General features: G+C 40.3%; 2 protein-coding genes and 1 non-coding gene across 4 annotated transcripts; 1 reads left to right on the plus strand and 2 right to left on the minus strand.

Annotated features, from left to right (window-relative positions):
• Window positions 1–917: 917 nt before the first annotated feature.
• ddx54 (DEAD (Asp-Glu-Ala-Asp) box polypeptide 54) lies at window positions 918–10,040 on the minus strand. Of its 2 annotated transcripts, none has more exons than XM_038733821.1 (20): window positions 9,754–10,040; window positions 8,882–9,008; window positions 8,030–8,100; window positions 7,748–7,936; window positions 7,483–7,532; window positions 7,351–7,392; window positions 7,162–7,257; window positions 6,931–7,052; window positions 6,727–6,788; window positions 5,676–5,807; window positions 5,308–5,518; window positions 5,033–5,164; window positions 4,688–4,903; window positions 4,523–4,596; window positions 4,216–4,422; window positions 3,511–3,656; window positions 3,293–3,406; window positions 3,075–3,185; window positions 2,863–2,960; window positions 918–1,723 (listed from the first exon to the last, which is right to left on the minus strand). In XM_038733821.1, the coding sequence occupies exons 1-20, from the start codon at window positions 9,871–9,873 to the stop codon at window positions 1,422–1,424; spliced, it is 2,622 nt and encodes an 873-aa protein (XP_038589749.1). In that variant the 5' UTR covers window positions 9,874–10,040; the 3' UTR covers window positions 918–1,421. The 2 variants fall into 2 exon arrangements, with proteins under 2 accessions (XP_038589749.1, XP_038589748.1); XM_038733820.1 differs by having other exon boundaries at window positions 4,688–4,906; window positions 9,754–9,873.
• trnac-gca lies at window positions 9,552–9,623 on the minus strand. Its single transcript has one exon. It is a non-coding gene; the product is annotated as a tRNA-Cys (tRNA).
• Window positions 10,041–17,278: 7,238 nt separating the features above from the next.
• On the plus strand, window positions 17,279–24,102 carry LOC119914669. The gene is made up of 3 exons (XM_038734115.1): window positions 17,279–17,832; window positions 21,317–21,457; window positions 23,004–24,102. The coding sequence occupies exons 1-3, from the start codon at window positions 17,763–17,765 to the stop codon at window positions 23,189–23,191; spliced, it is 399 nt and encodes a 132-aa protein (XP_038590043.1). The 5' UTR covers window positions 17,279–17,762; the 3' UTR covers window positions 23,192–24,102.
• Window positions 24,103–24,864: the final 762 nt, after the last annotated feature.

Below are 24,864 nucleotides of genomic sequence, written 5' to 3' on the forward strand. Positions count from 1 at the left end.
GTGGTTACCCTGACTGGGCTTTCATTAAATTAGTAACTTAATGTTGAAAAGACCAAATAAAGTCAGACCATAGATCCCCAGACAACATAACCCCATTTAATGGAGCTATATCATCATCCCATATGTAGAAGGGGTTCCTCAGGTCTTAAAGATTGCTGCTTTTTAAAAGTTATGGACCAGAACCAGTACTGTCTTTTGCAGCAAGACTGTACAGATCTGTGAAACCAGGGAATCCCTGGTCATACTACTACATACTAGGTGCGGCATAGAGCCCTTTTGGCTAAGACTTAGTAGATGTAAGAAACACAGCTTCAAGAATGAAAACGAAGTGGATACGCCCTCATTAAAACAGAGAGGGGAGACCCTTTTTAGCACACCAACTTCACACCATTCACTACCTGGAGAAGTAAACTCATGCACAGAGGCTTCCTCTGAGTGGTTGTCCTCATTTACGTTTATTTTTTTCTGCTAAACAACAAATGAAGGAGCAATTCCGATGCATGGTCTTAAAATGTTCAATAACAAACAGCAGCCATTGGCTGCATTATGGGAAATAGGGCTACACAGCTAACGATTTTTTTCCATTGTCAGTTAATCTGTTGATTATTTTCTCAATCTGTTTGGTCTATAAATGTCAGAGAAAGACAAAATATGTAAATTACTGTCTCCTAAAGCCTGAGATGATGTCCTCAAATGTCTTGTTTTGTCCACAACCCAAAGTTATTCAGTTTAGTGTTATAGATGAGTAAAGTAACAAGAACATATTCACACTTAAGACTTTTTTTCTTAAAAGATTCCTCAAACCGATTATGAAATTAGTTTGAAATTGCAATTTAGTCATTGCAGCTCTAACGGGAAATGTGGGATCTGGTGGTGTTTTATATTGTGTCTCCGCCCACTTTATAGAAGTAGAATACTGAAACTCTGCAGTGCTTCTTTAATATGAATAACTTCAAGAGAACAGGCTGTAGAACAATTGTTCATGAAAGACACATTTTTCCAAATAAATGTACCAATCTACACATTGCATAATTAACACACTTGTTTTTGTTGTATGCAAATGAAGATGACACCAAATATTGCCTTATTCACATTTGTATTTTGCCAGCAGTTAATGATGTTTATATCTCGGTACTCAAAAACCGCCAACATGCATAAAAAGAGGAAAACCCAAAACATTAGATCATTCTTTTACACACTGTGTTCAGTAGGAAATGAGGGGAAAAGCTCATCTCTACATTCTAGAAATGCTTTCCTCAACTCATCTTCTACTTTAATCCACAATCATTAAATACTGCGTGAAATTATTTAAGGTGGTTTGGGAAGATAATGGTTTTCATCATCCAGTCCCTCACGGTGCCCTCCATCTCAACTATCTCACACCAGTGTCCCTCCATGACAGTTCTCCCTCTGTGTCCTCCTCAGAGTTTCTTCCTCATCTTACCCTTCTTTTGACCACCGCGTCCAAAACCTGACTTCTTAACTTCTCCGACCCACTGCTTGTTCTTGTTACGGAGATTCTTCAGGCCTCCACTCTGTAGGAACTGGTGCTTCTGCTTTTTCTTTCGCTGCTTCAGGATCTGCTCCTTCGTCTTCAGCTCTGACCGCACTGTGCGGCCACCAGGCGTCTGCTGCAGTCCTGTAGGCCTCTGGAAGTTAGGGCTCTGGAAGTTAGGACCTCCTCGACCTCGACCACGGCCACAACCACGACCACGACCACGACCTGGGAGAGACGGATGACGCAGAAACGAGGATTATATTAAATATTTCTTGATGGTACACAAACTGAAAACAGCTTGCAGAAAGTGACTCCGAGTCACAACACCTTTGCAGATTGGGTTATTAAAATTCAACATTGCAATAGGATAATTTGTCATAAAGCAGCAGTTGGTAACAATTGAACATAAAATGCCAAACCTTCCGCTTCTCTCTCTGCTGCTATCATTCTGCTAAGCCCCTCCCACCAAACCCACAAACAGGAGCCAGCAGCCCTTCAAAACTTCATCCCCCTCAGGGCTCGCTCTCCACAGCCAAAAGCCTTGCCAAGACCCGTCCCCCTCGCATCAACTCCAACTCTTCGCTTATTCCTCACTGTTTGTCATTATGCCTCTTTGCCACTCACCGACATGAGCGCCATGGCATCGAACATAATGAGCCCGAAGTTCTGTTAGGAGCCGGGACGTGATCACACACGTGTTTTGTACTATACGCTGTTTATGGCAAAGGAGAGATGGGAATTTCTTTCATTGCTGGTGGTTGTTTCTTCAGACACCTTCTAAAGCCGCGCTGAAGGTGTTGAGCTTGTGTGAGGGAGAGCATGCGTGAGGAGGGGCGGTTGAGCAGCATGTGCACGAGCAGTTATTAACACTGCATTAGAGACTCCTACTGGCTTTGATTGGTTGTTTTGTTTAGGAAGCAGTGGATTCTCATTAGGAGCAAAAGGAGGTGGCAGAGGAACTGTATTTTTCCCCCAACAGATTATTGGTCTGTCAGGCTACAGTGACAGTTAGATGAGCAATATCGCTCTCATAGCTGTCCGTTAAAAAAATAACGCCAGTTAGCTTAGCACAAAGACTGTAAACAGGGAGAAAACAGCTGGCTTTGCTCTGTTTAAAAGGTAACAAAATATACCTACTAACACATAAAACCAACATTGGTTTAATACAGATTAAAATAACAAATAACATGTTAATTAAACAGTTTTTAAAAGGTGGAACTAAGCGTATATTGTTAGACTCAGGCCAGTGGTTTCCCCCTGGTTCCAGTCTTTTTTCCATTCTTACTTTCTTTTAAACAGTCCATCAGATATGATAATGGATTTGTTTTCAAGAGTTCAAGTTGAGACTACAGATGCTCCTCTACCTCCTGCTGGCTTCTTTCCTCCTCGTCCTCCTCCTGTTTCTCCATCTGAGCCAGATCCTCCGTCGTCAAACTTGTATTTTTTCTTCCACTCCTCATAACTGACATGTCGTTAAGTCATACAACATCTCAACAAAACAGTTAAATATTGTCAGAGCGAGAGAGAACAGTAATAGCAAACAAGTATACGAACAGAGACTTTGTCGGAAGGATACAAGTTCTTCCTGTTCTTCTTGTTACTGATGACCTGTCCACCGTCTGTTCTGATCTTGTTCTTCTGGTCCTCCTTTCCTGTTTCTCTCACAAAGCGTTTCCTCTTGCGGTCCCTACAAATGATAGACAGACCCTAAATTATCGTATGAAATGGTAGAATCATAAACAAGAGCTGAAATAGAAGGACAGAGATGGCTTTAGATTGAATCCAAATTTTCACCATTTCATTATATTTTTGTGCTGGTTTAACCGGCTTCCCTCATCTCCCATGAGGTCCAGGACTGCTGAGGAGGCCTGCTGTTCAAAAGCAGTGCCCTCTCCGCCGAGACTTAACCTAACACCACACAGAACATGAGTCACAGGTTAGAACACACAGATACTACATTTAAAATCCTGTCTGATGCCAATCTTTCTAAATAAAATTTTAAAAAATCTCACCCTCTCTCGGAGTTGAAGTCTTTGGGTCTGTAGGGGATGTAATGCTCCTCATCTTTGCCTGACTGTCTGCTTCTTTTCTTTGGCCATTCTTTCCCATCTTCCTGCTGGCCTCTCCTTTTAACACCTACCATAGCAGAGAACACCCCCTGTAGGAAAAACAAAGAAGTGCATGTGAAAAAAAACAAATCTAGATTGGCATTTAAAGTGCTTAGTTGTAACAATATTTATATTAATATAGTAGAGATGGTGCATTGTGCAAAGTATTTTGATCAAGAAATAATCTTTTAAGTCACTGTCAAGCAAAGATACCACACCATCCACTCGTCCCAGCGACGCAACTCAATCTTATGAGATAATAAATTGAATAACTTGGGGTTTTGGACTCTTGGTCAAACTAAATAAGACACCTGAAGACATCTACTACGACATTTTTATCAATTCTTCATAAAATCGATAATGAAAAGGATCTTCTGCAGTCTGAATATCTTTAGACATACAATGGATAATTAGATTGTGTTGGTGTTAGGTGACATATCTTTCAACTGAATGAACTACAGATTAGCAAAACACACCAGATGTGGAGCACTCACTAGAGTTTTAGGGTCTGGTTGTACTCTCAGTGCATGTCTTACAAAAATGCTAAAAAAATAAAAAGTTGCTGTATATTTCCAATCATAATACCACAGAGGCATGAGAGTTACTTGCCTTGAGAGTGTCCTCGTCTTTGCTGGAGGAGTGTGTGAAATCATCGGCGGCGGCGGCGGGATTGATGGGCTGCTGCAGCCGGCTTTCTGCGGCCAGGTCGTCCCTGCGTTTGCTGAATTTGTCCATCAGCCGCATGTCCTTGGAGCGTTTGGCCTGCATCACCTCCCTAGCCTGTGTCTTACTGTTAGAGTTGATTTCAAAGATAGTCTACAAGACGATGAAAGGAGAATATTTTTTACGTACAGCATGTTCACAGGTCAGCGGGAAATTGAATGAGATATCAGCATTATTATCTACTGTAACTCACTGATTTAGATTTGTAGCCTTTGATGGCATCAACTATTTGAAGGCGCTCTAGCTCCATTTTCTCCAATCCTGACCCTGAAACAAGATTAATCAAATGCTGTTACTAACTACAGTCTGAATATCATCATCACTGTTCTCTTCAAAGTTCTCCTTCCACTAAACTGACCTAGTAGTGGATGGACGGCCATGCTGGACAGATCTGTGCTTTTGACCCGTCTGATGGACTCAGTTGAGGGGTTTGGTCGAGACTTGAGATACTGCTTGTAGGCATTCTCCGAGACATGACGCAGGTTTTGCAGGTCCAGGGAGTTTTCGTGAGCCGTGATCAGATGAGAACTTTCGTCATCCAGGATACTCTGAGGGACCCGACCGAACACACCTTCTTCTGGAGGAGGGGCGGAGAGGTTCAGATTGGAGAAAGTGACAGCAGAGACATAAAGACTGTGACAGCTAACACATCTACTAGCAGAACATGAATCCAAAGAACAGGCAGGCATTCAGCAAAGCCTACCTTGTGTGTGTTCAAGTGTGGCAAACTGAACAGGCCTTCCAAGGAAGAGGTGAAGGTCGTAGACCAAAGGCATCTCATCTTGGCAAATCATACTGTAGGCTACGCCACTACGCCCAGCACGTCCCACGCGGCCTGATGGGAGAAGACAGATTATGACCGAAATGGTAATCCTCATGTGTCATCCTCATCACACATTATCAAAATCTGGTAAAATGAAAGAAAAATCTCTAATTAAGAGCAAATCTAGATACTAATTTGGTGTAAAAGCCCCTCACCAACTCTGTGCAAGAAGAGCTTGGGCTTGGAGGGGAAGTTGTAGTTGATGACATTGTCCAGCAGGGGGATGTCTATTCCGCGAGCAGCAACATCAGTGACAATCAGCACCATGGCTTTCCGATTTGCAAATTTCCCGATGTTGATCTTCCTGGCAGTCTGATCAAGGGAGCTGTAGATGTAGGCACACTCCAAACCTTCTGAAGTCAGCAGCTGGAGTTCAAAACAAAAGAATCGAATCAAAGCTGTAATTTTACAGAAAATATGAGGAAACTTTCACAACTGGATTTACTAAACCCCGTGAGGGTTCACTGAGGGAAAAAAATACAAAGAGAGACACAACTGAGTTATTCAGCTGTTTGCAGCTTACCTCCTTGAGGTACTCTACATGGTGTTTGGTGGCTACAAAAACCACCGTCTGCTCCTGAGGCTTCACTACGTTCCTCAGCAGATGAAGCAGCAGTGCTGACTTGTCATCCACCCGCAGATAGAAAAACGACAGCTGAGGGAAAAAATGTGAGGTTAACATTTTTTAAGTGTTGGGACAGATATGAAGTAAGGATCGTCAGTCATTTCTGAGTAATAAACTTTTTAACTCTTCATGTAAGTAAGAGCTTGCAAAGAACACCTGAAGGCAGCATAGTGTTTTCCCTAAGGCTGCATGATGATAGGGCAAGTATTGAACCTATGGACCCACAGAGCAGCCGTTTGGCTTTAAACATGTAGATTGTGTTTTAGTAATTTTCCATTCTAAACCATTAATTTCAGGCCATACAGCGTTTTGAAAGATGTCGGAGAACACGAAGATGCACTACTTACCTCGTCATGTTTTAATTTGACTTATAAAACGGGTAGATCAAATCAAGCAATCTCATTTGTTCATAGTAGTGATATAATGAGCGTATACAACGGGTATGACGTCGAATTCCTTTACATTCCTCTGGTATTAAAATGCAATCTGATACAGATCTGATCGGCTACAGATCGCATTTTACCAGTGGAGATAAATAAATCAATAATCACACAAACACACACACACAAAAACAAAGTTTAAGTTTCAATAGCCTGTTCAAAAAAGACTATTGCTCACGGAGAGACGCAATTCCGCCCTTTCTGGTAGGTATAATATAAAAGTGTTATTATTTTAAGCACTGCTGGCCGCTGGCACACAGTGGCAAGCATATTATCATAGGCCTATAAGTACCAATAAGTTACCCAAGTCAATCTCCTGACGCTGGACAGTTTTTAGTGGCTGCACAACGGCAACGATATACCACGGCCTGTCGTGAGCTATTGCTTAAATATAAACCTTCCATTTCAATCAAATAATTAATAACAGAGGTTGAGAGACTGACCTCATTCTTTATAAAACTTGGCTTCTATGGGAAGAACAATTATAGATTATAAGCATTTTTTTTTACCTTAATCTGGTCACTGAGCTTAGAATCCACATCCAAACGAATCAACACTGGTTCAGTCAGCCCTGGAAATATGAAAAAAAAGCTTATTTGGTCAATTTGTGTCTTAGGCACTAATATGTTATTATGCATATTATGATGATGATCTTTAAAAACATCTTCGATCATGATGGATGCATGGAAATCAGAACCGATTGTTGATCTCACCAGCTCTTGCAAACTCCACCAGCAGTTTGGGCAGAGTGGCAGAGAACAGCAGAGTCTGTCTGGTGTCTGGAAGTCTCCGGATGATCTCCTGAAGCTGCTCAGCAAAACCCATTTCAAACAACCTGTGAGGAGGAAGAACACAGACACGTTCACGCTTACATGCGTAAGAGTAAATCTGAGCTGTGAAGTGGAAAAATTACACCTTTAAAAAGGCACAATTCCATTTCTCACCTGTCAGCCTCATCAAACACCACGTACTCCACATTTTGCAACTTCAGGTTCATCTCCTTGACAACGTGCATGAGACGACCGGGGGTGCCGATGATTCTGAGGGAAAAGGACAGAGATTAGAACCGCAATGTATAGTACATGGATGGTGAGAAACAGCGTCATCAGTTAGCACCACAACAAAACACTCACATGTCAGGGTTTTCATGAAGAGCAGCAAACTGATCATCCATTCTGGAAAGGAGCAGATGCATTTATATTGATTTCAGATGAGAAATGTAAACAGAAAACATAATAGCACAAGAATATTGAGAAGTCACACACCTGTCTCCACCAAGGATCAAGGCGGTCTTGAGGCCGGTGAATTTCCCCAACTATAACAACCACAACACAGTGAGGGGAAAAAAAATAAATAATTTTTGTTTCTTTAAATCGGGGACAGCACTGGAAAAACGTCATAGAGGCTCTTTTCTCCCACGAAAAAGCTGATTAACTTTGCAATAATTAAAGACTTATGTTCCAGAAAATATAGCTACATGTAAGATCAGCCAACTTGAACAGCTAGATGAACAACACTCATCAGTCTGACCTCTTTTGTGAACTTCATAGTCTGCAGGGCCAACTCTCTAGTGGGGGTCAGGATGAGGGCTCTGGCTCCTGTTTGGGCTTGACGGGCCTTCAACTTCTCAAACATGGGCACCAGGAAGGCAGCTGTCTTACCACTGCCTGTCCGAGCCATGGCTACTATATCTTTGCCATCCAAAATCACTGGGACAGTCTGAAGTGGTGAAGAGAAGGATTGGACATGAAATACTGCACTGTTAGAAGTCACAAATGTTTCATTACAGAACCCTGAAGTGTACTGACTTACCTTTCTTTGGATCGGAGTAGGGACCTTGTAACCCTTCTTCATGACGCCTTTATATACAGGGTAACTGAGACCTGAAAACAGACATAATGTAATTAAACAATATTGTCTCTGGGGAAACAGTGGATCAGATTAATATATACAGGATTTAGAATACTGTGAGTAGTGGTCGACCAATATGGGTTTCTCAATGGCAGATGCCGATATTAAGAAATATGGGCAGTCGATGGCCGAAGTATAATGCCGATATCAAAACAAAGAAAAGTCATGTATAGCCACATTAAACCATGAAGAGTACAATCTAGTATACATGGTTATTTAGCCAGTAAACTGTTTTATGGAATTTTTATTAATTACTGAAATTGAAAAATACATTTGGCTATGGTGTAGATTTCAGAACGTGATATGTGTTTAAGGTAGAGTGGGGTACAGTTTGTCAGAAGTGACGTCATTCAGCTGCATTATTCTCAACAGTATACCAAAATATATTTAAAACTGCCTGTATAGGTTTTAGATAAGACATGCTTTCAATGCTTTCATTTAGAGTATGACAAAAATGTTAACATTTAGAAAAGACGATGGGGTCACTGAGGAAATTTAGGGGGCCAAACTAACTTTTTCACCATCTTCCCAAAACTCACAGGGAAGAGCACTAACATCATTCATCAGCAGCCACAACTGACAAGGCTGCCTGCAGCTGTGTCTGCATACATTTCTTGTATATTACTCTCATGAGTGGAGGTATTGGCCGATGCCGATTATCTCAAAATGCCAGATATCGGCCTGATTATATCAGCTAACTTTGAGTACCCAGCAGACATGCAGCCCTACAGTACACACTTCACTGGGTCTCACCCATGGACTGAAAGCCTCCAGACTTCTTTTTTTTCTTGTTTTGGGCTCTGACCAGCTGCCTGGTGTCAGGCTCCACATCTGACAGGCAGTCTGAAGAGGTGGGGAACCGCGGCAGTTTCCTCCCTGGCTGTGAGAGCAATAAGAAATGACAACAGCTTGTTAACAACGTGACAAAGGTGCCAAATAAAATCGCTCTGAATTGATCTAATCAGTTGATCTTCTGATGTAAATACACATTTCTCATGGATAATTCTGACAAGATAAGGTAATATTTTATTCTGACACCTTTTTTCTAAACTGCTTTAAGTGTTAAAGAATTATATGGATGTTTAACTATCGTTCATTACAAAGTTCAACTGCTGGACACAGGACTAGTGACTGCTCTCTAATATTTACATAATACCAAAGTGATGTAAGCCTACTAACATCTGAAGGATGCATGGATGTACACATGCACAGCAACAGCTTACTTGTTACACTGTAGACCTACTTGTGCATTGAAGCCTTCCAATGTTCATGTGTGTAATTATAAAGTGACAGACAGAGATTAAACAGATAGAGTGACAACAATACACGTTACTACAAAATATTATAATGTCATCATTTATATTATATAATAACCAAGTAAATTAGATGTTTCTGAACATATTTAAACATTTAAGAAGAATTCAGGGGGCATCCGGATTTGAACCGGAGACCTCTTGATCTGCAGTCAAATGCTCTACCACTGAGCTATACCCCCGACAGTTAAACAGAGGGTGGTAAACACACGTGGTGTGAGAAACTGTTACTGCCTTATAACATTACTACTGTGTTTATGTCAATACAGCAAACGCTGAGTTAGTTGCTTTAATTAAAGCAGTGTTCCTTACAGAATCATCGTCCTTAATTTCAGCAGCCAGTTCAAAGTCTCCGCCGTCAGAGTCCGGCTCCGGCTCTCTGTTGGGTGTGTATCTCTTCTTCTTCGTCAGTTTCTTCTTTCTCTGGGCCATCCTGACGCTGTCAGTCTCTTCTAGGCTGAACTCGGTATCTTTACTGTAGAGGTTATGAAATAAAACGACATCAAACTAGTCTTCAACACAGTCCATGTCACCTCAACTCACAACAACACGGTGGGCAGACATGTTAGATACACGTGTGAGCGTCTTCTTCTTCTTCTTCTTCTTCTTCTTTTTCTTCTTCTTCTCCTTCCGTTTTGCTGGTCATTTCAAGCTCAACACCGCCGTCTACTGCTACGGAGTGTGAGGTCCAATCGGTGTATTCATAATTATAATTATACTCAATTTACTCCCCCTCCATTTCTTCTTGGGCCCTAATATTGTTGGTTGTGTAATTTCTATTATCTTTAACTCCTTACTACGCCTTACAATCTAGTTTCTGATGTAACAATATCTCATTTACTCACAGAGGACACAGATTTGATGAGCTGAACTTCAAAGCCAATAATGCACCAGCTAAATCTAACCATATAACAGAATTTTCCGGTCTTTGGCCCTTCAAAGCCCTAATTAATATCAGTAATTCAGTGGAGAAGACTGATATTTTGTTTGAAATCTATAGCAGAAGCAAAGGAGCACTATATCCCTTTTGGTCCATAAAAATCTGCACTTAATCATGTGCTTTTTATTTTTGGTCAAGCTACTTAATTTCTATTATTAGTGATAAATCAGTTTTTGCAAGAGTAGAGTGACATTTATCTCTAAATGTATTCATCCAGTGTTCATGCTTTCATTGCACTAATACAAACAGAGAGAAAAAATTTGTTTACATGAATATTCAAAAGAAATGTAATTTTTCAAAGCTTTTGTGTGGCTGGCTTTCCACCTGATTTATGAGCAAGAACGTGCAGCATCCTAATGCTAGTGCCTCATACACTGTGAATGTGTACACTGAATTTGTGTACTCTTGATAAGGTAGCACATTGTCGCGTAGCAGAGTTTGAAACTTGATTACACCCTAATTTCTGAGCAGCAATGTCTCTGGTGCTGAGATGTACTGAGATACTGAGATACACAGTCCAATACTGAGGTGCTTTATCTTTCTTCCTCAGTTAGTAGACATAAATTCAAATCTTTTGAACGAAACATCAAACTAAACACTCTGATGTTGTATAACTAAAAGAACAGGGAAGAGTGAAGTCATCTGCAATCACTGAAATTAAATTAGTTTACTTTGACATTATTTTCCCCCCTTTGTCTGTAGTGTTTGGTATGGCAAGAAAAGCTGGCAGTACTCAGTGTGACACATGTCCTGTAAACTCATACTGAGGTTGTTAGGTTGCACATTTTGTGAAAATTATCAATGAAAAATTAACAAAGCTGTTTTTTGACCTAGAATCAGATGTAGCTTAGCCACTGGAAACCCATGAAGTGTTAAAAATATTATTTAAGCAATATGTATGAGAAAAGTATAGTATGTCCTAATATGCCTTTATTGTGATGACTATTTATTTACGTAACTCAAAACTCAGGGGACCACAGAAGATGATCAGTGCTTTTCTTTTTGTTGCATAACCTTTCATGAAGTGACTACATAGGACATTTTTGCAGGCAAAGCCTACCCATCCATGCAACAACTGTCACACTTATGCTGCTGGATTCCTGAAATATGTTACGAGATTTAAAAAAAATAATTTTAGTCCACTGCACAAACATACGCTTACAGAACAGTTAGGTTTCAGCAGACATTTTGCTCTATGCTCAATTTAGAATTCTGTCCTTAAAGGCAATATTTATTACTTTACTAAACTATCATAAGTAATTGTTTAAAATAGTGTTAGTATTCAACACAGAGCTTTATTTTGTCATTTCTTTTCAAATGATACCATGCCATTGCTGATGACATAACATAACAGAGCTCTCCCTCCATTCATATATACATTACCCTCCCAAAGCCTGTATGGAAGACCTTCGCCTCTGATCTTAACAGCGTTGAATTAAGATTATTCTTACACAATCAGTTGAAGATGTAATGTGATCAAATATGAGTTTCTTCTCTTACTCATTTTGATTTTGCCAAAATCAGTTTAGGATAAGTCATTTTGTGAGAATTTGTCCTTAAGCCCATTCACTTCTCTAGCGCATTGATTATTGGGCAGTGTAAATGTCATTGACGTGTCCCACATGTGGTTTCATTAAAATGTGGGGCCAGCTGCTGCTCAAGAAAACAGCTGCCCAAGACATCAAAAACCCAAATGAGCTCTGAGATGCATGTTATTCATTAGGAGCCAATGTCAGAGAAAGCTCTCAACTGTGTTTTTCATCCTATTTTAAATAAACATCATATCTGTTTAGATCTCATCGGGATGCAAATGTTTTTTAATTTTTTTGTGTCATTAATGAAAACCAATATATAAAGTGGGGATTTGATTTTGGCAAAAGATAATAATAAGGCACATGTTCAATTGGTCAGTATTTCTACAGCTTACAGAACTTTTTGCATTTGCTCATAACTTTCTGTTGTTCACAAGCAGCCACTGTTTAATTTTTTAAATCACCCCGTGGAAATGTGTCCTTTGGATGATAACACTGACACTAATATGGCAGCCAAAACCTGTACAGCGCTGTTTGAAGTCAGTGGGCTGATGTACAGTAAATAAGTCCAACACCATGGCAACAGCCTGGAGCTAATGCCATTCATACTCCCTCACAGAGCCTGGCTGCGGTGGCCTAGAGCCAAATGTGTTCGGGTAGCTGAGAGGGATGGCGGGTTTACACGCAGGCAAAAGGTGCAGCAGGCCACCCATAGGATCCGCTTTTGTTTTTAAAGGTGATGTAAGTGATAAAGCCTGAGGGTATTATAGTAAGACATGGGGTGGTTGTGGCAGTTTCGACTAGGCATTCAAATAAACCCGGTGCTGGCATCAGTGTTCTATCGGGTCAGCCTTACAAAGCTCCTGGCAGCATCTTAACTCTCATTTTCCACACTGTGTCAACCCTTCATGTTGAAAACATGCTCCTGAATCACTGCTCCATCTCCACGTGATGTGATTCAGGCAATTTATTTCCTGATGATGCACTTTCTTTTAATCATGAGGCAGGGCTTTAAATGTTTCTGTTGATGTGTATCATAGACAGTGAAAGAAAATAGAGCACCGTGTTTTGATTTTCCTGTCTAGATAACGCCCCACCTCTGACAAATCTCCAAAGAGCTCTGTTGTTGATTTCACAAAGTATGGCAATACTCTTTAAATGACAAAAATAAATAGATTCATGAGGACTTAATGCAGGCCAAGGCTAAGCTGCATGAGCTATAGAGGACTTACATCTGACCTTTCAAAGATCTGCAATGTAAACTGAGTCAGTAAAACATGGTTTTATATACGATGGTTCACGAAGCAGTCAGTGACTAAATGGGCACTGAATGAAAGTCATTAGGAAAACAGATGTCAACATGACTCAGGTTGGATTTTTATAAAGATGTTCTCCAGCAGAGTGTGTATATGTGTGTAGCAGATGCTGCCTCTAAGCCTTGGAGATTGAGGGGAATGTTTAAATTAAGAGATTATTGAGCTGATGTTTTGTAAAGCTAAGCTTTTAAATGGGGGTAGCAGTTAAATATTCTTCCACTCTAACTGTGTCGATTTAATTATTTATCAACCGCTCTTTATACGGCTGGCCATGAGTTCAGTGGACCTTTTAAAAATAGTCCAAACATCCAATTAGTATTGCGAGTGATGTGCTGCAGCATATCGAGCAGGCACGTCCCTCCAGCAAGCCTTCAGATGCTGGTTTGATTTTCCATACCAGATGCTGTACATCCAAGGGGCAATTTGATCTCAGAAATCTGATAACAGCGCCTCAAAAGGTTTGAAATGACTGTATGAGAGGAAATGTCAGCTTTGGAGTTGCATCCCATGAAATGATTAGATCCCTTTTGTGAAATGTGAGATTTGCTGTGAATGTGGAAACTGCTGTGACTGCTGTTTTCTGGACTATAAAGCATATCTCAACACTGAGTGACAATTCACCATAGTCTCAGACCTATGTATGGACTTCAAAACTATGAGAGACAAATCCTCAAACATTTTGTCACTCAGCTGGGTGATGCATTAAATCAAAGCCAGTACTTTTCTGCAAGCCAATACAGTCTGCAGAATATGCCTCTGGATCAACAACCAGTGAGCATCATGCAGTTGTGAGCAACCTGGTGAAGGAGATAGTAGCTCTTAGGGCAGTTGAAGGGAGAGGTCAAAGCCTGGTCTTGGGCTCACTGGGCTGGCATGGCACTGCGAACGTGATAGTGCCACCCCAAGTGACAGCAGCAGATGGTGAGAGGGCTCCCAGGTTTTACCCCACAGGGCTCCTGGGCAGGGAGACAGAGCAGCCATGCACAAAATACAAGGCCACTGATTGGACCGTGCCTCTTAAGATGCCACGGGCTGATAAGACGCTGAGAGGCGCAGCGCTTACATGCTTGAGAAGACGTATAATTATGTTAACACTGTCATTTCTCTGGGCCCTCCACTTGCCCATCATGGTATCTTATTAGGTCAGTAAATGGGAAGTCTCACCGGAGCATTGGCTAGATTTTAATCCAAAACAAAATATTTTTAAGGAGGTGTCAGCGAGACTCATTTTAGGATTTTTGAAGTTCATAATAAGCACAAAAGATACAGAGAATACTGGAATAAATCTGTGCTCCTACACTGCAAAAAACAATTATATAAATGCAAATAAACAATTGTACATTTTAATAAATTATGGGAAATTACCAGTTACAATATGTCCATAAATTATTAAAAACTAATGTGAGGCCAAAAAATGCATTGTTTTCTATTTTAACTACATGTATTCCTTCAAAAAAAGAGTATATTTTGTGAATTCATGTAGTAAAGAAATGCATTGAAACCTGAATATATGTAATTCATAAAAAATGTTGTGGACCATAATTTAAAGGGCAATGAAGCAAAATTCAGAAGTGCTTACATTTTCACAACTGAAGCTAAGCCTTTTGCTGAGACGTCTCCTTTGCTGTATAAGGAGAATCCGGCTTTGCACTGCCTTTAGTGTAAAACTGCAGAGGCACATACATCCGGTCAAACTTTCAATTACTTGATATTCTGGGTGCTAAAAGGCAGTTTCCCTTCAAGGCTTCAGCAGTTAATCTTACAGCTAGTGCCAGCATTAAGACGATAATCATGGGACATGTGACAAAAGCACAAAAACTTTCCCTAAAGGGAAGCCAAAGAGACCCTGGAGGATTTCTCCAACCAGCTCATTTGGTGGGGCATGTCCCCGAAAGTGAAGTCTCCAACTTCACTGCTCTCCATGCAGTTTCAGGACTTTTGTTTTAATTTAGTTACACATAGCCTGCAGAATATCTTACCATGTTGTAGAGTATTGTGGTCAAACACTACTGGATTACTGCTCATTAACTCTGCAGAGAACCCGCTGGGCTGTGGTTAATACATGGCCTTTTCCAGTTTCATCTTCTCTACACTTTTAGGGGTTATGTGTTGTGACAGATTCCCAGAATTAAAGAAGCACAGAACAGAATTAACTTTTCATGTATTTCTTCCTCACATCCTTGTTGTTTCTTTTTGGTCGTTGCTTGTGCAGCCCTTGGGCTCACTTCTTCTTCTGGTGTCTTAATTGCAATTTCATCAAGAATTTAAACCCATGTAGCCCTCCCTATTCTTGTCACTGTCACTCCAAGCTAGCAACCGTGGGGGACTTCAAGGGTATTTAAAGCAGCTATTGTGTGTCATGAGATAAGTCAGGAGCAGCTTGGGGAAGACTCACTCATTGTGAAACTGCAGGACCTCCTCTTCCCCCTCCGAATCCATCCTTCCCTCACTCTCTCTTTCATGGCTTTATCACTCAAAGGCTCAAGCAGCTCAGCAGAATATAAATGAATAAGAGCTGTAAGATGGTGAAAGAGGGAAAAGGTCAAGACCAAAATTGCATGTGCACATCAGCACTGGTACTTTTACAAGGACTGCTATTTTATGTTTAACAACTACTGTGTTCGGTTGTGTTGATGCAATATGAAAATTTCACATTATAGATTCAACACCCGTGTCCATGACAAATGGGAATCTCGGGATGTTGAGTTGTGCGTGAGCGTGGGTGTGTGTTTTTGTGAGTGTGCATGCCTAATGTAATGTTACTTTCAGAATTAGTATATCACATAAGATAAAGCTTTTATAATGAAAAAAGATCATGTTTAAGCAAAAGTTTGACATCTTCAATATGATTATGGTTAAGCTGGTTTGCTTAGCATAGCACAAAGCTGAGCAGTTGCTAGCTACCAGCGGGGACTCCAGTTAAACAAACAAGATATAACACCTTAATTAGTGAGCTTTAGAGGCGCTGAAAGCCAGATTGTGTCACCGTTAGACAGAGTATGGCTAGCTGTCTCCAGTCTTTATGCAAAGCTAAGCTAACCAAATGGCCTCCTGGCTGTAGCTTCATGTTTAATGGATAGGTATCCAAAGATAATCTTCTCATTTAATTGTATGCAAGAAAGCAAATAATTGTATTTTCCCGAATGTCAGACCATTCCTAAAGGTTACAGTGGTTACACACACACACGCACGCACGCACACACACAGGAATATTGATTAAAGCTGAGCTTAAAACAGTATCTTTTCCTCCGTCACCTCCTCACACACACAACTGTCCACATGACCCCCTCTACCTACCATATGCTTCACACAGATAGTGCACACTGCTGGCATTTCTCTTCTCTTTTCTTTCACACACACTCACACACAAACAATGACTCATGAATAAAAGCACAGAGAGGAGAGACAACTCACACACAGCTGCACACACTTACAAATAAAAAGTGGCACATATGTGTGTGTGTAAAAACAAAAAGGGATGAACTGCAGGAGGTGATTAGGCTTTGTGTGTTTTGTAAATGTGTGCTGATGAAAGGAATTATCTGCATTCCAGCATAATCAGAACATATGCAGGAAAAATCTGCACTCACTGCTGTAAATATGTCTTGATGTGAATGACAGCAATCATAGCCAGCCATCTATCAGGCTGGACCATATGTTGCTTTGGGTGGGGAGGGAATGAGGGCTTACCGCAAAGCCTGCCTTATCCACTGGCATTACAGTCTCTAAGAAAGGATTTACTCTTTAATTCTTGATTAGATAGAATTTTCTCCCCAGTGTGATACACCGAGCGGAGATAACCTGCTCCACTGGGAAAGTGTGTGTGTCCTTTGGCAATGCTCCCTCTCGTAAACCCACACATGCACACACTCACTCACGTACACACCAACCTTGCCCCCTGGCGTGCCATCCCATTTAGTGCCTGGGCTTTTAACACATTGTGATAGGACTATTATTAGAAGCGATGGATTATCAATCAGGGATTAATCCTGACTGATGTGTTCGCCCCAACTGGAAAAGGACAACACTCAATGCTCTACTGTTTGCTTTCATCTAAGTGATGAGAGAAGGTGGTTCTTTCTTTTTTCTTTCTTTTCTTCAGGAGGTGACATGAGAGAAGGGAGGATTTTTTTTTTCCTTTTTGTGATCAAACCACTAGTTCCACCATCGTCTCCTGCTCAGGACGTGAGGAGACCACTGAGGAAGACATTCATTTATTTAGGTCTTTCACTCATTTATCTTCCTCCCCCTCGTCTCTTTGCCTGACTGGCTGCTGAGCTGACTGACTGACTGACTGGATGCTTGGCTCCCTCTCTCACTTGACTCTCACTGGCACCTCACTCACACACTGCGTGAGCTTTGCTGAGGCTGGCGTGGAGAGAGACAGTCGGGCTGCTCAGGCTTTGGAAAGTGGGATCTCTGCTAGATTTCTTTCTCTGTCTGTTTCGGTGGACTAATAGATGAGAGGAGAGGAAATATCTGGCTCTCTCTCCTCCAGCACTGACCACTGACCATCACTACTGTGCTGCATCCATGACTTTACATACCTGGCTGGTGTATGGGCTTGGATTTATCTTGGTCTGGGCACTCTGCTTGACACATGGTGAGTAGGATTTATTTTGGTATTGAAATGTATGGACAATTTAGCTGTGTGTGCATGCTTGCGTGAGTGCGTTTGTGTGTGTGCGTGTGCGTGTGCGTGTGCGTGTGTGTGTGTGTGTAGATTTGTATGTGATAGACAAGAAAAAGTATGCTGAGCAATAATGATATCACATATACAAAACTCTTAAATTTCAAAAGCTTTTGCAGGCAAAGTAATCAATAACATTACATGCAATATGTAAATACAATATAAATACAGTAGAAGAATTGTAACAAAAATAAATAAATAAAAAATTTGTGAATGCTCCTGACCAAAACCAACTGAATGGATACCATTAATATAATGAAGGACCATGTTAAAAGAGGATTCCAGTAAACACGCCTTTGTCCTACATGTAATTGACCTGGCCGTTCACAGCTATGCCTCCCAACAAATGGTAACATCCATAGGTGGCGAACTAAATTTCCCTATAGAGCAATAATGATTGACCTAACTTGACTTGGTTGCAACCTTTGTTTCACTGAGGACCAAAAAAGAGGAAACTGGGGTGATGTTGCGTGCAGAGATGTTGCTTTGCTTGATTTGAATCTCACTGTTTTGGTCTGAGTCAGATCACCTCTGATCCCAACTCCAGACCAGAGGGTGAAGTGAGCTCCTGGACCGATTAATGATTTGGCTTTCATAAGTAGGGCAACATCCATAAAAGGAGGTAGATGAGGCAACAAATGGACACAGGTATAATTGCAGCGCATTATGAACAGCATCAGATTTTTAACTTTTGTGTAAATTTAAAAAAGGTGGCAACCGTATTAATGAACAATAACCATCAAACAAACATCACAAGATGACATTGAGCATAATACCATGATAGCACACAATTTATTACCTATTATGTAGGTAGAGATAATTCTTGATTATATCTTGCATTTATAAGTAATTTCTAATACGTTTATGGTACAGTAAAAGCTACTTTTGAGCATTAATTCATTTTAAGTTCTAGTGAAAAAGCAAAACATAATAGATAATGAGGCGAGCGAGCTGCAACCTTTCAAAATGTTCTCATGATAATTCTTTAAATCATTCTTGTTTGTCAGCTTATGCTGCTTACTTTTTCTTTCCAACTGTCTTCTTCTAGAAATGTGTTTCATAAAAAACTGTATAATAGTATTATGTATAATATTATAGTGTTGAAACGCAGATAAGCTTCACCAGCAAATTCACATATTAAACATTTTAAACATGTTCAAAACCAATAGCTGATTTTTTTTTTAAAATAGATTCAGGTCACAGTAGATTTTGATATAATCAACATTTGCATACTGGGAGAGGGTCTGGTTATAATAAATTGCATTGTGCAGGCAAAGCGGAATGTCTTTCCAGTATGTCCTCATTAGGTTGACAAATGCTCATACCGGGCCGCTTTTCTATGTTTTGTGCGTGCAGTGTGCAAAAACATCGCATCACAGTGAACTGATAAATCAGGTTGTTAGCCAGATGTAAATGACCATTTCATTGCTTATTATTTCCACAACCATTACCCAGCTCTAATGAAATACTCCAATATTTATGAGAGCTTCGACTGCATGGTGCTTCACCAGCGGGGGAATATGACACATACTCTAAAGGCTGGCATGTGCTCACTGTCCCTGTGAGGCTTTACATTGATTCCAGCAGATTTCTAAAGTGATTTTTATAAGAGCATTTGCCTGGGATTAGTTTGGTCCTGAAAGCTCCATCAGAGCTTTTGGTAGGCTATTTAACAGAGCAGAGGCACTGAGAGGCTCTTGTCTGCTCTCTGCCCTGGCACTGAGTCCACAGGTTTGCGCAGATAAAGAGGGAGGATTGGTTTCAGCCAAAGCCATCTTGTTTGTATGGGATTTTGAAAGGTCAGGCACAGGTGTGTGTGGTCTGAATTCACGGACAATCCCTTTAAGCTCTGGTGGATTTGTTCTGTTTAGGCTTAGCCTTACTTTCTTAAGAGAGAGTTAGGCATTTGGGAAGTGAGACAGTGGCTCATGACAAGAGGGAACTACACATGAAAGAAGTCTTTGGAGCATTTCATTTCAGAAAAGATATGCTCTAATATTCTGTTGTATGATGATCCAACGTGTGCCAGCTCCTCCTATAGCAGTACAGGGACCAAACCCAATTTTGGCAAATGATCACGTTAAGTTGAGATGGAAGAGTAAACAGCATAATCTAGCTGCATGTTGATTTAGTCCCTCTCAAGTCTTTCTCTATGCTGTAGCTTCTACCACTTACAGGGTGCTGAGTGGTAGAGACACGGCTTTGAGATCACAAGCTGGAGCTGGCAGGCAGACAGCTTGGCATGGGGTGTACTACTGTGGGGTGAGTCACCCTTAAGCATAAGCTATAGAAGAGAAGGAGCTGCACCTTCACTCCTCTTCTCTTCTCTTCTCTTCTCTTCTCCTTTCAAGTAGCTCCAAGATGAGAACAAATATCAAACTCCAAAGCAGTGTTCCTTGTTGAAACCAGGAAATATTTTGGAGGAATCTTGATCCGTTTTGGATGTACTTGGAATACCATGCAAAATACTGCCGTCAGTTGAACTGAAGGATTCTTTAAAATTAGCGAATTTGTTACTAGGTTTATGTGCTGTGAGTAAGAACTATGATGTTGCACTTTAAGTCTACTTCTCCGGTTGTTATTAGGATCATTTAAATTTCAGTCTATGCAGGTGCTCTTGATGGGGATTTGGGTGACTTGGAACTTGGAACTTGAAAAACATTAGCTCTTAAGAAACAGTATCAACATTACCAACATTGCTACAAAGGTGGGGCATATTAGGTTGGATTTCTACCAGTAGCAACAGTTAACAGAGACTGAAAAGGGTCTGGCAGGTAACACTTTGATGTGTGAGTTTTTAAACCAATATGGCAACCACACTGTAATCTGAATGGTCTTGAATATTTGTGACAACAAATTTGTAGCACACAGTATAATGGTGTGTTGAAGGAGACACGGCTGTAAATACAGAAAAGCTGTACAAAGAGGAGCAGCAGTCACAAATTGAAATTGGGATATGATGGACACAATGAATACTGGTATTTGTCGCAGCCTAATATGCCCCACCTTTATTGCAGTTTTTATGTTGTTTTATCTACACTACTTTTTTCCAAATGTCCTGTATCCCATTGTAGGTGTTAACCTTTTACTGGAATAATCTGTACAACTCTGAGGTTAATCTTTTATTTTAATGATGAAATCTTTAAATATTTCTATTGATGAGCAGCTCCCAGGGGTCACCATAAGTTCTGCATGGATCTCCTGCCTGTAGTACATAAGCAGGTATATAGCATATGCATTGATATCACTTGATGTTGTTATGTCTTCCTGGGATTTTGTGTATGCTAATCCACCCATAGCCCAAAGCAGGGAAGTTGCTATTGCTTATGTGGTGTTACATGGACAAGCTAGAACACGCTAACAAGTTGTCATGTACTGTTTTGCGTATTTCCCACAGTCAGTGGGCTGCAGTGCTATGGCTGCAATATCATCCAGGGCCAGAGATACGTGGACGTGGGCTGCTCCAACCCAGAGGTCATCACCTGCACCCACTCACACAAAGGCTTTAAACACCGTTTCTGCATCAAGACAGAGAGCAGTGAGTAAACCTCCATCGACAATACTTAATGACTGATGACTAAATGACTTAACTGTAATCATATTCATAATTTCTTCTTCCCTGTTTTCTGTAACTCAGTGAGCTAATGTGTCTGTGTATTATACTTACTTGAAGAATATTTATGGTGGGGCAGAAGATTATTAAATCTTGATGAATTCCCTCTGGCGTGCCACTGGACATTGGCATAATAATTTTTAATCATACTTTCATGTTAATGTTCTTTGGCAGCTGTGAATATTCTATTGCTCCTTGCACTGGAGATGGTTACATAACCTTACTTTGGTGTGCTTTGCTGAGTAAATTATAAGTCATTCATTGTTTGATGTTAAGTCAAATGGAGGATGTGGACAGCCACGGCAGGATAGTGATGGTCAGGGGAGTAGTTCTGCTGATATCCATGGAAGCGTGGACAATCCAGCTGTTCCTTTGCTTGATGTCTAAAGGATCCACTCATGTTGAAAAGGCTGATGAGGCACCTTTTCCATTTGCTCAGAGAAACAGCAAGCCCAGACAAGGACTGACAACAGCCTGTCAGACACGGTATGACAAGCACTTTGTCAAAATCTTGAAGCCGTGTCTTGGTAGTAATCTGTGGCCAGTCAGCCTGTTAATCTTCATGTGACCCCGCCAAACCCAAATCTAACAGATGCTGGTGAAGTTCCGTAAGAGTCTTAGAGTTCCCCTAGTCCCCTTTGTCCTCAGATACAAGACATCTGTCTTTAGCCCATAGCCAGTCCAGTGCCCTTCTCGCCTGAATATAATGTCTCCCGACCTACAACGGAGGTGGAGATTCTTGACTGACAAAAAAAATGTCTAGATAGGCTGGACTAAGAATTGTTATCATTATTTAAATTAAGAAGCTGATCTATTCAGGTTGACCCTGATGATCTCACCTGACCTGAACACTCTTCATTTTCAGCTTGGATTTTAAAACACTGAGCTCCGCATGTCTGGTGATGGCAGATTGCCATTTGTCTTGTAGGGGATTATAAATGACTGAGACGTTGTCAGGTGCTAATCGAGTGCAAGTACGTGATCAGTAAAATCTCATTTTTGATCATCATTATTGCTCACAATTGCATTTTAGTTTAATTTTGACAACCAGGAGTGAGAGAATTTCCAGTGGATTTGCAGCTCGCACATAAATATGGAATTAGGTTTAGGTTTGCTTAACTGGCATGCTTAAAATGTCCTTTTTTGTAATTTTTTAATAAAAAATTTAAAATTTAAATAAAAAATATATAGGCCCATTTTAAATAGAGACTTAACAAAAATCAGAATTTTGTGGCAATGCACGTTTTTATTTTCTGCATTAAAGAGTACAAAATGTAGGCTACTATTTGTCAGAGGTTTGCTCTCTCAGCTGTGAAGACATATCCTGCAGAGTGTGCCTTTAAGATCTCTAAATGTCTTCCTCATTAAACATTTGAAGTAGTCGGTGCTTACTGTTGCTTTTTTCTTGCTGAGCCAAACACCAGCTCATTGCTCTTCTCTGACTGACAGCCTGCCCCTTCTATCCCTCCAGCGGCCCTGGGTATCGTCCTGACCAGCGGTTGTGCCACATCCAGACACTGCCAGCAGCAAGAGTTGCCAGGGGTGCGCATCCACTGCTGTGACTCAGACCTATGTAACAGCGCCCCCTCCTGTCATCCAAGTACAGTCCACTACATTGGTGCACTGTTCAGCCTCTTGCTGCTGAGGATGTGGTTGTGATATGGAGTCATTGTGGCGAGGAACATAACACCAGTGGACTATGGGAGAAACATTTTGTATTAGTAACTCTCATCAATTCTCTTATAGCTGCTCATGTTTAGGGCTGAATGAGAGTTTTACTCAGTATGGTGTTATTGGCAAGCATGTTGAAATAGTAGCTTTTGTCACATTGTTAGCTTGGACTTAAAGTCAGAGCAATATCAAAATAACCCAGTGAATCTGTTTGATCAAAACAATGATAAAGGTAGGCTAAACTGATGAAGTTATGAGAATTTATTGTGTCCGCTTAATCAAATGTAACTTGAAGTACGGTACATGAGATATTATATGGCATGAAAAAAATATCTTTGTTAGAGTCATAATATCAATTCATAAAAAGTTTCAGTACAGACATCTTTTATCAGCAATGTAGATACACACTTACTTCAATTTTATAATGGCTTACATCAACTTGTACAGTAAGATGTTGTTGGGACCATGAATCCATTTTCTCTGTTAAGATTAACTTCAAGATCAAATCTTTTTGTGCAGTATGTTCTCTGAAAGTCACAAGCTATTTACTTTGCAAAATTAAAGATATTTTTTTAGTTTGTTGTCCAGTTCTCCAGACTAAGCCTGGGAAAGCACGCTGCATGTGGTTCTATGTAGGATTGTAAGAAATATTGTACAGTGAAAGCATGTAATGTTGTGAATAACTGCATTAAAATGTTTCATATTTTTCAGAAGAAAAAGGCTTTGAACTCTGTTATACCAAGACACATAATGAATGTCACATACTACAAATAATCAGAGCAATCTAAAATCAATTGTGATTCACATTCACGTGAATTCATGAGAATAAATTAAACTGTGTTATAGGCCAGCAAAAAGTGCTTAATACGAAAATGTGCAAAGCTGACATGGAATAAATAAAACTATACAAAAAATATATATAAAAGATATAAATAATATAAAACAAAAATAACCATAATGGGCTGACATAGCATGGACATAGCCCATAAGGTAAGCTAACATTCACTAATATTATACAATTAGATTATTAAGGCCATTTTTATACAGACATTTCATAGAGGTTCTATACCAGTTGAGTAGCCTATCACTGTTTCTTCATCATAAATCTGTCATGTACAAAACATACTGTGTCTATAAAATCTGTGTAAAAGTGGCGGTCACAGAAAAGCACTGCTGCAGCTGAAATTCTTATACACAAGAACAGGTCCAGCTCCAAATGATTAACTGCTCATAGCCCCACTTTACGGCTGTCTGCATGTGACAAATGTGTGGGCTAAGTGAGGTTATTATATTTTAATGTGTCAAACCATTCAAATTGTGCTATTTTAAAGTGTTGCTGACAAAGTTGTATGCATCTTTTAAGTAGGATGCAATGGTGATATTGTAGGCCTAACAAGCCTATGTTTTCTTTACTGTTTGCAGTGTAGGCCTAAATGAAAATATTTATTATTTATTTTATTAAATATGGACCCCAGAAAACGTAGTTGTTTGCTTAAGGAAACAATTAATGGGGTAACCAAATAAACCATAACTGCCAGCCCATACAGTGGATTAGATGGATCTACTAGGTTACACCCTTCACCCAGGTCAATCAGGTGAAAGTTCATCAAATCAGCACCTAATCTTGTACCCGCTGACTTTACTTTAGTTGCCTAATAAAT

Source organism: Micropterus salmoides, unplaced genomic scaffold (assembly GCF_014851395.1).
Source record: "Micropterus salmoides isolate LMB-PRFRI ecotype aquatic unplaced genomic scaffold, ASM1485139v1 Ms_hic_scaffold_20, whole genome shotgun sequence".
Classification (NCBI taxonomy): domain Eukaryota; kingdom Metazoa; phylum Chordata; class Actinopteri; order Centrarchiformes; family Centrarchidae; genus Micropterus; species Micropterus salmoides.

Bases quoted from the DNA above. Each gene is read 5' to 3' on its own strand.
- ddx54 (XM_038733820.1), bottom strand. From the start codon at position 9,873: ATGGCCCAGAGAAAGAAGAAACTGACGAAGAAGAAGAGATACACACCC. The intron at 5,519-5,675 runs GTAAGCTGCAAA...TTTGAACTCCAG, and splicing joins ATGTAGAGTACCTCAAGGAG to CTGCTGACTTCAGAAGGTTT. The intron at 2,961-3,074 runs GTATCCTTCCGA...ACGACATGTCAG, and splicing joins AAGAAGAACAGGAAGAACTT to TTATGAGGAGTGGAAGAAAA.
- LOC119914669 (XM_038734115.1), top strand. From the start codon at position 17,763: ATGACTTTACATACCTGGCTGGTGTATGGGCTTGGATTTATCTTGGTC. The intron at 17,833-21,316 runs GTGAGTAGGATT...TATTTCCCACAG, and splicing joins GGCACTCTGCTTGACACATG to TCAGTGGGCTGCAGTGCTAT. The intron at 21,458-23,003 runs GTGAGTAAACCT...CTATCCCTCCAG, and splicing joins CTGCATCAAGACAGAGAGCA to CGGCCCTGGGTATCGTCCTG.